We start from the raw sequence: 14,037 nt of genomic DNA, 5'->3' as shown, positions 1-14,037 counted from the left end.
ATGCATATTATTGAGTGGAAGGTAGGTTCATTATTCCATCCCCGGATTAACCTCCACTTCCACTATATTGTGTTTCAGGCACTGGAACAATACTGAAATTAAATCTGCAACCTAAACTCTCTATGACACCAAATTCCTTCCTGAAGAGGGCTACAGCAATAAGGTAGACCCCAGATATCTCCCCCTTAAGCACAGTTGAACCCAAACATTGTATAGAAAGGAGCTTTATAAATTACATAGATGCTCCACTATATTAAAATGTTAATGTTTATTAATTTCCTATGTAGGAGAAACCACCTGCTCCTTTGCATGAGGAACAGGTTTCTGTCGGCCTTTCTGCTTCCTCTTTGTCCCCTCTCAATAGCTAAATTTTGATATCTTTAATCCACCTGGTCAAAACAAATTCTCCAAAGGTTTAACCAATTAACCCTAAGAATGCCAGAGGGAACAACAGCACATTTTGCTGCCTTCTGTAAAACAAGAACATAAAGTATCATAGTGCTCTGATCTATATGTTGTTTAAAAGCCAAACTGTGTCCATCTTGTCCTCAGGCAGGCTCTATGCGAACTGTTTTTATTTCACCTTGCACACACAGAGAAGAATTCAGCATTTCTGAAATAACTCCCCCCATTCCCCACATCTTTGTCCATTGTGAAACCTACTCCCAGGTTCTCCACAACCATCAGCTTTCTGAATTTGTTGCTTTTTTTGGTGCAGTGAGATAAATATATAGCATGACCTTTCAGCGTGCTCTTGTTTGACAAAAATATAGCAGGGTGACGTGCCAGGTGTTACGTGCATGCAGAAATTTGACATTGCTCAGTGCACCTGTGAGAGCCGGCAGGTGCATTAACCTCTTGGCTACCAAGGAGGCATTCCTGGTCGTAAAGCATCTAAACAGCATGTTTCAAGTCAGGGGTGGCCAAACCTGTCCTCAAGATCTACCAACGGTGCATGTTTTCCAGGCAACCTGTGGATCTATAGTAGGAATGAATGCAGCATGTTTTAAAATGTGACAGTTAGTAATGACTACAGCTGTGCACCAGCTAGGTAACCTGGAAAACGTGGACCGTTGGTAGATCTCGAGGACCGGTTTGGCCACCCCTGTTTTAAGTAGTTTCATAGCACATCTTGGTTTCTACTGATAAATCACAGTATTCTTTAATTGGTATAGTATTACCAAGTCCTGCTTTAAAGCTGCAGTCTGATTTAACATTTTAAAAATGTCATTGGTGGACAAAAAATAACAAGTAAAGCGTAATTTCAGTATTCGTTGACATAAGTATAGTTACTTTATGGATGGCTTTTCATTGGCTCTAGTAAGATTGGTTGACACATGATCAGAGTGACGCGTTTGGCATTCCCTTTATTGACGTTTTCCTTTGGCATTTTACTGGCATCATAAACCATTCAACACCTTTTGTCAGAAAAAAAAAGACAGAGATTAGGTTGTTCAAACACTTTCAGTTGTCACAGATTTTATAGTGTGTGTGTGTGTGTGTGTGTGTGTGTGTATAGAGATGCTCCACATTTTGGAGGAGTCACTTGTAAGGATAACACCTCTGGTTTTTGTACTTCACAAATCTAATAACTTATTAACTACTCCAATCTGGTGTGAACTGTATAAGAATTTCCTCACATAAACAATAGGATTATGTGGACATATACTATCCGGTCCAGGTTTTAGAGCAGCATCAGGATAATTGGACCCAGTCCAGGTTTCCTAGGCTGATGTGATCAGGGTTTGGCTGATAAGTAGCACATGTGGCTTTCTGTTAAATCTGTGTCCAGGGCAGAGGGTAATTGCTCCTGATGGTGGAATAGACGCCCAGGGGATAGGCTGGTGGTGTGGGTTATGTTAGAGCCAATGGAAGCTATGAGGAGTTTGGTGAAATGTGCTGCTGATATCTGTATGCTGCTGTACAGTAACCCTGTAAACATACTGGAATGCTGTTGCAGCATACTGATGCCATCATCCCGATAAAGGAAATTCTAATAGAGGTCAAGTTAGTATAACTGATTGCAGGCCAATCAGGGCCTGAGGACATGGCTTTGGGATTATTACGATTGATCATTGACCATAATTGACGATACAAAACTGAGCAGAGTTATTAAATCATCAGAAGATGTCACCACGCTTCAAAATTATCTTGACAATCTAGACAAGTGGGCAAAAAAGTGGAAGATGAGGTTCAATGTGGACAAATGCAAGGTCGTGCACCTTGGGAGACATAACCAGTGTGCTAGTTATAATCTAAGCGGAGATGACTTGGGTAAATCAGTACTCGAAAAGGATCTAAGAGTCCAAATAGACAACAAACTAGGGTGTAGTGCTCAATGTAATATAGCAACTAAAAAGGCCAATAAAACTCTAGCATGTATTAAAAGAGGCATGGAAACTAGGGATTCAAAAGTAATTATGCCTCTGTACAAATCATTGGTTAGACCGCACCTCGGATACGGAGTACAATTCTGGGCCCCACACTATAAAAAGGACATCATAGAATTAGAAAAAATCCAAAGAAGAGCAACTAAGCTTATTAGGGGAATGGAGACTTTAAGCTACGAGGAGAGATTAAGCAAGCTGGGACTATTTACACTAGAGAAGAGACGTTTAAGGGGGGACATGCTCAACATGTACAAATATATCAGGGGCCAATATAAGGAACTGTCAAACACCCTTTTTTCTGCTAGACAGGAATCTAGGACGAGAGGGTACGGGTTTAGATTAGAAGAAAAAAGATTTTGTTCATCTAGAAGAAAAAAATTCTTTACAGTCAGAACAGTCAAACTTTGGATCTCTCTTCCTGAAGAAGTGGTGTCGGCAGACACTATAAATACGTTTAAAATAAGGTTGGATAAACATTTATTGGTTAAAAACATCCAGGGGTATGAATAAGTAACAATGGGCCAGATGTATTAAGCCTGGCGAAGAGATAAACTGGAGATAAAGTGGAAGGAGATAACGCACCAGCCAATCAGCTGTGTTTGAAATATGACAGTTGGGAGTTGATTGGCTGGTGCCTTATCTCCTTCCACTTTATCTCCAGTTTATCTCCAGTTTATCTCTTCACCAGGCTTAATACATCTGCCCCAATCAGTCTTTAAAATACCAGAACATACTATACAACAAGGGATTAGCTACTATAAACATAGGTTGAACTAGATGGACGCAAGTCTTTATTCAGCCTCACCTACTATGTAACTATGTTTATAAATTATTTCAAATCATCAATGATCAGTGGATATCACTAAACGGTACTTGTTTCCTAGCACGGCGCCCGTCGGGTTGATCACATGCCTTAAGTTTAAGGTACTTAAGGCATGTGATCGACGCGATGGACCCGATTTTATGTCAATCACCAGTGTATTTGCCGGTGAAAGACAAAATCGCGTTGATCGGGTCCATCGCGGCCCACGTCGGCGTGGAGTTGATGTTATATAGTGTGGCGAGTGCAGCCCCGCGAGGGGACGCGCATAACTTCACAGGTCCACGCGTCCGCTCGCCACGTTTCGGGCTCGGTGGCTCGCTGCGCTCGCCACACTATATAAAATCAACTCCACACCGACGTGGATAGTGGGGGTATGAAAAGGTCGGAGGACGCGTACCGCTGCGCTCGCCACGCTTCGGGTTGGCGTCAATAGTAGGGTGGTGTTAACAATGGGGGGCCAGGGGGGGGGGTTTGCTATTAAAATGGGGGGTTTTGGGGCTTTTTACATTGAAATCAATGTAAAATCGGGTCTCAGGGACCATTTTACATTGATTCCAATGTAAAAATCGGGTCGATTGTGTCGGTCGCATCGCATGCGATTCGGTTGACATGCGATGCGATCGACGCGATTTTTCCGACCCGATCAATACAATCAAAATCGTGGGCGCCGTGCTAGGAAACAAGTACCCACTAAACAGCCCTAGTAAAATTATGGTTGGTTGTTTTTAATCTGCAGACATATGATCACTGTTTTGTTATATATACTGTAGATGCGTTATGGTAAAAAGGCTCTTCCCATATAACAGGGAAAGATGTACCTTACAACAGCTAATTTAGGGGGTTAATCAATCTTGTCCGCTATTACCAACAAGGGAAATAGCCGCCTCCACCTATTCAATGCTGCTGTTTCCGTCAGCATTAAAGGCGGATTCCGACAAAACAGATCCGGCATTAAAACAAGTCGGATCTGCCTTGTCTGAAACGGATGCGGATTTTCAAGTTCACGACCGTTTCTCGACAATCCATGGCCATTTTTGCTGACACAACCACTTTTGAACACTTGGCAGCTGGAACATTGCATTCCGCCTGTCAAGTATCTGATGAGCGGAACGAAAACGGCCCGGGATTTCGACTATTGGGCTGTTCAGACAGTCGGTATTACGGATTGAATACCGCCCTATGTATACATTTATTGGTTGATTCTGGGCTAAGTGCAATAATAGCGCATTGACAGTGGGCTAAATCAACAAGTAGGACCCAGTGAATTATAAAAAGCATAACATACAATAGTATTTATCAACTATAACTCCAGTGTTAATGTCAGTTTCATCCAAGAAAGCCATTTCATGATCAGGGCTATTTATGAATAGATCTCCGTGTTGTTATCAATAACAATGACATCAATGTTATATTGTTTATCAAAAAGCTTGGCTCCTCAGTGTCTGGTAATTAATGTTATCCTCAGATCGAGTTATCTACTATTTTCTATTGGTAAAGTTACAATAAAAGTGAATCATGTTATATATGCATGATCAATGAAGAAGACACCTATTGGTTTCCGAGATTAATGTACAATTGGCAGCGGCTAGCTCTTCTTGGTTAGATCACTGATATACATTACGGGCCTACAGTATGTGTACATGTTTTTTTGTGTACAGTAAAATTTGTGTTATTTAAGCAAACCAACAGACATACCTCCAACTCACTGTCAGTCTTATGTGTTTGCCTACAGGGGAACTCCTCCGTCTTCATTTTTATCTTTAAAGTACATAAGTTTATTCTATTGCCTATGGATACAGCCACGGTTAATCTAATCGTTATACAAATATGATAGCTTTGTATTTACACAGCAGATCCTTGATTGCATCTAATGCTGAGAAATATAAGCAATCCTGCCTGGTTTGACGGAAGGTGGATTTACCCTGTTTCTGAGAGCTGTTGTGTTAATAAGTGATATTTCACTTTATTATTATTTGATATATTTTATTACATTACTGAAATAGTCTAGAAATGTCAGTATTTGAACTAACAGTAGTTAGTTTGGGCTGAACCAATGTTTACTGGAAAGAAGCGGCACACTGGAGGCACAAGATGGCTGAACCACTACAATGCCCAAGGAAGCAGCGCATCAGTGTGACATCACACTGACTGACTATACTGTGTGTAGGTTTCATGCGCACTTTAATAAGGTTATAATTTTTTCATGTCATTTTTTTATGCATTGAAAATGTAGCTTGTATATGCTTCAGTAGAATGCTTGCATAATAGATATATCTATTGCTGTTACCCTGCTCCAATCCTGGCTCCCACCTCCTCCCCCTGCAAATCTGAGTGTCACTGTGTAATGTTCTACTTTTGTTTTGGCTTCTGACCTTTTGCCGTTTTCCAATCCCTTCTTGTCTGTTCCCCCCCGCAGCCTGTGACTGCCATCCGGTTGGTGCAGCCGGCAAAACCTGTAATCAGACCACGGGACAGTGTCCTTGCAAAGATGGTGTGACTGGCATAACATGCAACCGATGTGCCAAGGGCTACCAACAAAGTCGCTCGCCCATTGCCCCCTGCATAAGTATGTGTTGTCAGTATTACATGTTGTAGAATTTGTTAACCAGCAGTGGCATGTGCTCTAGATCTAACTGATGTCCTATAAAGTAATGCAATTAACAAAAGCCTACAATGATGATCCAATAGAAATTAAAATTGGTTCTACATTATTATCTCTATGCATGGTATTAAAGTCAGTTTGTTGCCTAGATACAGTGAAGACAGCCATAATTTGGGCTGAACAATACCTGTGAGTAAATAGCCTGTCTTTTCAGTAAAATATAGTGACATCACTAAAGCATAAAGTACCTCAGTGATGTGCCTGCTGCTAATGAAATGTTAGCCTGCATATTTGTCAGTATTACTACACCTGAATAAATGACTGTCTCCACTGTGAAGTCACAATTAGTAAAGTATATTGATAGGTTTCACTCAGAATGCAAAGCTGCCAACTCTTCCATAGACATTCCGAGTTTTTCTAGGTTTGTTCTGGAAGTCTCCATATTTTAGTATTTACAAACTACAATAAAAAAAAAAAAAAAAAAGAAGCTTTTCCATCATGTATTTGATTCTTAGCTAAGCTATGAACTACTGAGGATATTTGCAAAACAAAAAAGTATAGTTGTATAAAAGTCAGTTATGCCTCTTTTATACCAAAGAGCTGGGTCGCACCTGGGATTTTAGACCCTGCTCCAAGCCGGGTGTGACCAGGCTTGTGACCCCTTTAGACTCACCTGACCCAGCATAATGCCGGTGAAGGGGGGTTTGATCACCGTGGGTGGGTCCTGGGCCAGCACTGGGAAATGAGGGCATCTCCCAGCACCGCTTTTCCATTACAGTGAACAGGCCCCTTGTCGAATTGACTCGGGTTACCTGTTTACACTGTCCCACCACCCAGGTCCTCCCCGTGTTCCACCCTGGTCAGGACCAGGTTAGAATTCCTGGAAAAATGGATGGACCCAGTTTTTTTTTTAGTACCCCTTTCACACCAACGCTGACCCGGGTCCACGAGGAAATAACCTGGGTTTGGTTGCTATTCACATAGTGCTTAGGTGCACCAGCTCTGCAGCACATGGTCTCTGGGAGCTATTGGAAAATGTTGGTAGCTAGGCATTCAGAACTATATTTTCGCAGTTCACAAAATGGCAGCTTCCTCTGCAGTTAGGCAACAGGTCATTCTTTTATTTTTAGATACCGTATATAAGGGGTGAGCTTATAGCACTGCTACTTCAGCACACTAACAATGCTTTCATGGTAAAATAATGACACAATAGATATAGGAGAAATATTTCTGTAAAATGTTATAACCCATAGTAACCAATCGAACATCACCTTAGTTGTTATGGGCAACATTCTTTTTTGCACACAGCTACAGTACATGTATTTTAAAATGCCTGTTCGTAGGTATCTGGAATTATAGGGCAGCATGAGGCATTCACCCACGATTCTCCAAAACTGTAATGCACAAGCACTTTTCTTGCCCCAACTTTCTATAAAGTAGTAGAAATAATATCATATTGTTTAAAATTCCCACAAAAGGGTGTGACCCATAACCAGCCAATCAGCTTCTATTATGTTACAGGCTGGGCTTGCAAAATTACAGGTGGTAATGGTTGGCTGGTAGTTTATCACTGTCCACGTCATCACTTTTTGAAGCTTAGTGCATCTGGCCCAATGACACATTAGCTCCTGACTAGTCTACGCAGGTCTGATTATATTAGGCTATAGCACATATCAATAGTACTGTTTTTCTAATGCCTTTAAATTAATACTTTGAGACAAAGCATTCAAAAACTTGTGAATAAGAGCAGCATACACTTACACGTCTCTCTCTATTTTCCTGGACTCTATATTAACATCCTATGTTTTTTTTCTGTTTCATAAAACTCTTACCCTGGTCTGATATCCATTGTCTATTTGTTACCCTTTATATTTCCACCGTTGATGCTGTCACCTTCCTCTGTTCTTATATTGTAATGTGCACCTGCCTAGAATACTCCTGTCTGCAGCTAGCCGCATAGATCATCCTAGCTTCCTTCTGTAGAGCTCTTTTTTAGATAGACGAGTTTGTGTTATTATGAATGTTTAAGGAAGCACAAAAGATGTATGTCTTTTACTGTTTCCAGTCTGTTGTCAAATACTATAATAATATGTCATTTTTTTTTCTTTCCCATTTCAACCACCCGCTCTCCTTCCCACAGAGATACCAGTGGCTCCTCCCACTACAGCAGCCAGCAGCACAGAGGAACCCGCAGGTGGGTACTTTGCTGGGCCATCAGCTGTAGAGCTGCCTTTTATTTAAGATTATGTAATACTCTCACTGTGTTTTGAGGACTAATTTCCACACCACAGGATATAGTTGTAAAATGTTGGTTTCCCTTTCTGAATGAAATCTATTAATATTTGATAAAACACAGATACCAATATAGTGACCTAATCCTGGGGCCATGTCTACCCTTTGGGACAGCAGCCATTTTGAATTGATAACTTCCTTTGTAAGAAATGGAAACCTATTTCTTGATTTTCTTCTCTTTCTAGTCCTTTCATACAAATACTAATTTGTAAATTAAAAAAAAGGATTCATGTACTTAGCTTATGACATTTTTGGCCTCTTCTCTGACACAAAATAATTAGGCGATGGCATTTACACGGTCATGCTCATAATTATACAACACATATATTTGGAAAATGCAGAGTCAGACAGATTTTTGACTGCCATGAAATGATTTTCATGTGATGAATGGAAAAATTCCTTTTTTTTAAATTATGGCCACACAGATATAACCCTTGGATTGAAGAGGCCATTGTTAGGGGATGTCAATAACACCAAGCCTGTCATCCTGCTACACAGTTACTTGATATTACCGCATTGCTCAAAACTCAGTCCATACTTATTGGAACTTTTAAAATAATTTTGCCCATGTATGTTCTCCCATACCCCTGCATTTGTGACCCAGTAGCCTTTTGTGTATCATAACATTAACAGGTTTCAGCATGCACACAGTTATCACATATTACATACATAATGCTCTGACAGGGAGAAGGTTGGACTGCACAGGCCATTTCAACAGTATGTATCATCATTTTAAACAATCATCCCCTTGGAAAGACCCATCAGCAAATGCTGTTATCATTTATACAGTAAATTCATATCTTCAACACTATACAATTGGGGATACAAAACAGAACATGCAATAACAAAACTGGCGCTTTCCGTGTACTAGAATGCGAGAGCCCTCAACTCACAGCAGCTTACAATATTATCAGTGATATGCAGGGCAGCCGAGAGGTATGCTGGGCCCCGGTAAACTTTGGAGGCGTGGCCTAATAATGGGAGGTGTGGCCATCCCGTGATTAGGCCACGCCCCAAAATGTTTAAGGTGGGTAAAAAACCACACTCTAAAGTCATCCCTCAAACCCCCCCCCCCCACCTCAGCAGCAGCACACACCTACAGCATGTGCTGTGCTGACAGCAGGCTCAGCATGAGCTCTCACGCCGTCAGTGAGACGCTAATGCTGAGCCTGCTGTCAGCACAGATCGGACCAGGGCCCTCACTGGGCCCCTCCAGCAAGCCTGGGCCCGGGTAATTAGTACCCCCACCACCACCTCTCAGCGGCCCTGGTGATATGGCAAAAAGGGCAGGTGCTTTTTATCTATGCGTAGACTCTCCTACGATACTGTATATAATCAGTGCCAGTGCAAGTCACCGGAGCACCCCAGGCGGGATAGGGAGGGGGGCGCCCCGGTGCTCACCTGTTCCAACGGGCGGGGGGATGGCTGCGTTGTGGCCGCCACGTTGCTCCATGGTAAGGGGTGATGCTTCCGCTGGGTAAGGCTGCGTAGGTTCACGGGGGGGGGGAGGGAATGTTTGCGCGAAGCGGCTGCAGGGTCACTTCACGGGGGGTGGGTGATGCTGCGTCGCTCACAGAGAAATCACTTCGAAGGGGGGGAGGGGGAGGGGGATGCTGCGTAGCTCACAGAGAAATCACTTCACAGAGGGGGAAGGGGGGGTGATGCAGCGGCGACACTTACCTCCATCCAGGGGGGGGCTGCTCACAATTGCCGCCCTCCAGTGGCCGGCGCCCTAGGCAAATGCCTAAGGCTGCCTAGTGGTGGCGCCGGCCCTGTATATAATATATCTTTTCATTGCCCATTAGGACAATTGATGTTTGGAAAATTGCATCTGAAGCATTGCTTTGTTCATTAACATTTATAATAACTGAAGTAGCTCTGAACAATTGAATACCCAATGCTATAAGAGGGCTCTTGCTGTACTCAATCCTCATTCCCACTCAAATACTTATATAACAGTGGTTTATTTGTTATAAAACTACAATATACATATAGCCAGGCCCCCAGTCTTCATGTGCCCTCTGAGCAAGATCCTAGTCCAGAACATGAGGCTTGTGGTCCTGTGTATCAAGACCTGACAAGCTACGGGTGTCCATATGCACTACATGGTGCTCCTGTTTTGAATTGTTGCTCTTGTTAAGACTTGCCTGATATGAATGTACAGACCCTCACAGGTTACATGCTCCTGACATGGAGGAACACGCGCAATAGCTGACAGTTAGAGCAGGAGAAGTGACAAACATGCCTCCATGGTTGTCTCTCAGTCACAGCCAGCAGCAGATAATGCACAGAACATACATAATTGATGAATTCTGAGTGACAACCCCTGTATAGATCACCACACAGAACAAGGAAGAATTGTCTTATGCTGGCACACAATAAATCATACATTTAAAATATTACCTGCATTGGTATTATTATTATTAAAAGCCAACCAATAAAATATGCCAAAACAATGTACACAAAAAGAAAACATGAAATACAGTATGAATATAATGATGTATAATACAGAACAACAGTGTTCAGTGACAGGAACAGTCAACAGCTTTTTATTCACTATTTCAAACTGTATTTCCCATTTTATTTAGCAGTCTATTCATTGTGTGAACATTGTTTTATCATATTTCACTGGATAGGCTTTTTAAACATAATACATTTACCAATAAAAGTTATATTTTAAATGTAGGATTTATTTATTATGTGCCAGCATAATTTATTTTTTCTTAGGCAGCACCACCGTAACTACCTCTGGAATATGAAAGAATTACTTTACCAGTATGCAGTTCTACTAATACTAGTAATGGTGCAGATGTTTTTCCCTTTCCCATCCCTCATTTTGAGTAGATTATCACACAACCAATCCACATTCCACCCAATCTACCTACTGTTGTAGTACTGCATCTACTGTTTGACCCTTAACCTGCTCACATCACTAGTTGCCATTCCATATTTCCTCCATCCCCCAGGTACTAGACCCACACGTCTAGAAAACTGGTGTGAAGTAATTTCTTTCCTTTACAGCCAAGAGCCATCCAGTATTCTAGTAATCCACAAGTGATTGATCACAATCATTACAAATAAAAATTCCAATTCACTTTTATTTTGGCAATAAAAATGTTTTAAATGCCGTCATGTGGATATGTACAGTTGGAAACTGTACCATAGCTGTTATAAACTGTACCATACATGTCGAAGGAAACTATAAATTAAATATTTTAATACGCATAAAAATATATTTTCATGGTACTTGTTTCCTAGCACGGCGCCAGCTATTTAAATTGTATCCATCAGGTCCCAAAAAAATTGCGTCAATCGCATCGCATGCAACCAAATCGCATGCGATGCGATCAACGCAATTTTTACATTGGAACCAATGTAAAATGGTCCCTGAGACCCGATTTTACATTGGCCCCAATGTTAAATGCCCCCCAGACCCCAATTTTCATTGTTTCCCCACCCTGATGGGTCAAATGGCCCCCAATTGTTAATGCCACCCCACGATGAACGCCAACCCGAAGCCTGGTGAGCGCAGCGAGCCCGCGAGGGGCGGCGGTACACGTCCTCCGACCTTTTCATACCCCCACTATCCACGTCGGCGTGGAGTTGACTTTACATAGTGTGGCGAGGGGACGCGCATTACTTCACAGGTATTACGCATGCGCTCGCCACACTATATAAAAACTACTCCACGCCGGCGTGGATAGTGGGGGTCAGAGGACACGTACCGCTGCGCTCGCCACGCTTCGGGTTGTCGTTCATCATGGGGTGGCGTTAACAATGGGGGGGCATTTGTCCTGTAAATTACCCATCAGGGTGGGTATACAATCAAAAATCGGGTCCATTGGCCCATTCAACATTGTTCCCTATGTAAAATTTTACATAGGAAATTTAACATTGAATAAAATGCATTCAATGTGAAATCGCGTTGGTCGCGTCGGTCGCATCGCATGCCTTAACTTAAGGTATGCGATGGATGCGATTTTTTAATTGTCGGGGAAAAGGCTAAAAATAGCCCTAAAATCGTGTCGGTCGCGTCCATCGCATACCTTAAGATAGGGTATGCGATCACCCATGACAGGCTCCGTACTAGGAAACAAGTACCATTTTCATTTTTGTATTTAAGATGGTCAGTATCTGTTTCTCTAACTAAAATGAGACAGGGAGCTTATTTTGATAACTGACACTATACAGTGTATAATGAGGTCACTGAGACAAACTATAGATTATTATATATTATATTATGTATAGTTATTTCAGCTACAGTTCATCTAGAAGGTAGGTAGTGTGATTTCACTGTCAGAGGATGACGGGTAAAGTATAAATTTATAACAAGTGAAAATATGTTCAATTGAGGGTTGTCCATGACATCACTATAAACTGAAGTAAAGGAAGGTTATAGTTTCCAGTCATCGTGTATTAAAGTTTCATTCTTTATGCTGACTGTCAAGTGACAGGTACTGAGACTCGCTCTTTAATCCATAAAAAACATATTTTAGAAGATTAAGAACACAGTGTGGAGGGCAGCTGAGAGTGAAGTCAACATACAGATGTTGATGCATCCCCAGGCATTTCTTTGATTGGGGAATGTGTGGAACTATCTAACCACTGAGACTATGAGCCTGTCAGTAACAGAGCTGTGACTGCTGTCAACAGTTCTTGCAGAATGAAAACTGCTCACACTGCAAATACTTTTAGGAGGCTGAGTATCCAGCATCTTAATGTCATTTTGGCTATATCTTTTTAAGTAGCATGTTCTGTTTTTAATATTATGGAGAGTCATACAATTACAATTCTATCAGTGGGGAATTCAATTAGATGTGGTAATTTACCATGGACTAATGCTATCCAATTAGCCCAGAAGTGCAGTCACAGGCAGCACTTATCAAGGATTTTTTTTCTCTGGACTTAAGCAAGTTCCAGAAAAAAATAAATCCTAGATAATTAGGATGTTTTCATGAATTGGACAGTAAAATAAAAAAAAGTTCTATGACTTTTACCCAGATTCTGTGTTTTTGCCCCAAAATAAATAGACAAAAAAAAAATGCTTTAAAAGTCCAATTTTTTTGCACTCGGAAAAGTATCAGGGTTTATTTAATTGTCCCCTTACATTCCCCACCCGACATTGGTTTGCTGCCATATGCAGTGCTGAATCCAAAGTCCCCATCCACCAAGTTCCGCAGCTGGATGGACACCCTGCTGCCACAGGTCATGCTTTGAGGGGTTTATACATTCAGTGATGTGCTAATTGCGGCACTTAACTTGCGCACATAACACATTAATCCCCTTTTTATTAATCCCGGTTCATAAATCTGCCTCCTTGCCACCTATGGCCAAGTATGGATATACTTCAAACCTAGACTGTTAAGGGGCCTGAGATATTGCTAGGTCACATACTGTAGAATGCTCAGATTGTTCAGCACACAGCATTGCTCAGCGACGTGACACTGATCGATCTGTCAGGGCCAGCGTTCTCTGTGAGAACACTGGCCCTGTCCCCAATGACTTACACAGGCTGTGCATCGCTATGCCCTTACACGGAACGATGTACTGTAGGGGCATTTTCTCTGCAATCTAGTGAGATCGCTTATACCCCTTAATTGCTATGTGTGTAGGCCCAATTAGCCTTGGGGAAACCTCTACTTTAGTACTATTTTTGATTATACTAAGGGCAGTATTCAATGAGGCTGATTCGCCATGATCTACGGCGAATTTGTGCTATTTTCGTGCTGTAAGGCGATTTTTTGACTAAAAAAGTGAATCATCCTATTCAATGACCAGATGGCGAATACATTTTTTTTAATATGTGGTGTCAAAAATCAGGAATTTTATTATGTGAAGGGGCATGCTATTTTTATTCATGTGCTTACTGCACATGAATATATATATTTAATTTCTATTTTTTTTTTAAACACATTGGCCAGCAGGGGGCC

General features: G+C 41.6%; 1 protein-coding gene across 5 annotated transcripts in view; it reads left to right on the top strand.

The window, feature by feature from the left end:
- Positions 1 to 14,037, top strand: part of NTN1 (netrin 1) — a 202,961-nt gene that overhangs the window by 151,928 nt on the left and 36,996 nt on the right. For all 5 annotated transcript variants that reach the window (XM_083148405.1, XM_083148407.1, XM_083148406.1 and 2 more), the window contains exons 4-5: positions 5,630 to 5,779; positions 7,956 to 8,009. In XM_083148405.1, the coding sequence (XP_083004531.1) occupies positions 5,630 to 5,779; positions 7,956 to 8,009 (204 nt within the window). The remainder of the gene's footprint in view (positions 1 to 5,629; positions 5,780 to 7,955; positions 8,010 to 14,037) is intronic.

The sequence above is a fragment of the Crinia signifera genome, chromosome 6, assembly GCF_055691185.1.
Source record: "Crinia signifera chromosome 6, ASM5569118v1, whole genome shotgun sequence".
Classification (NCBI taxonomy): Eukaryota; Metazoa; Chordata; class Amphibia; order Anura; family Myobatrachidae; genus Crinia; species Crinia signifera.
The sequence above is the reverse complement of the archived record's forward strand: the minus strand, read 5'-3'. Positions and strand labels throughout refer to the sequence as shown.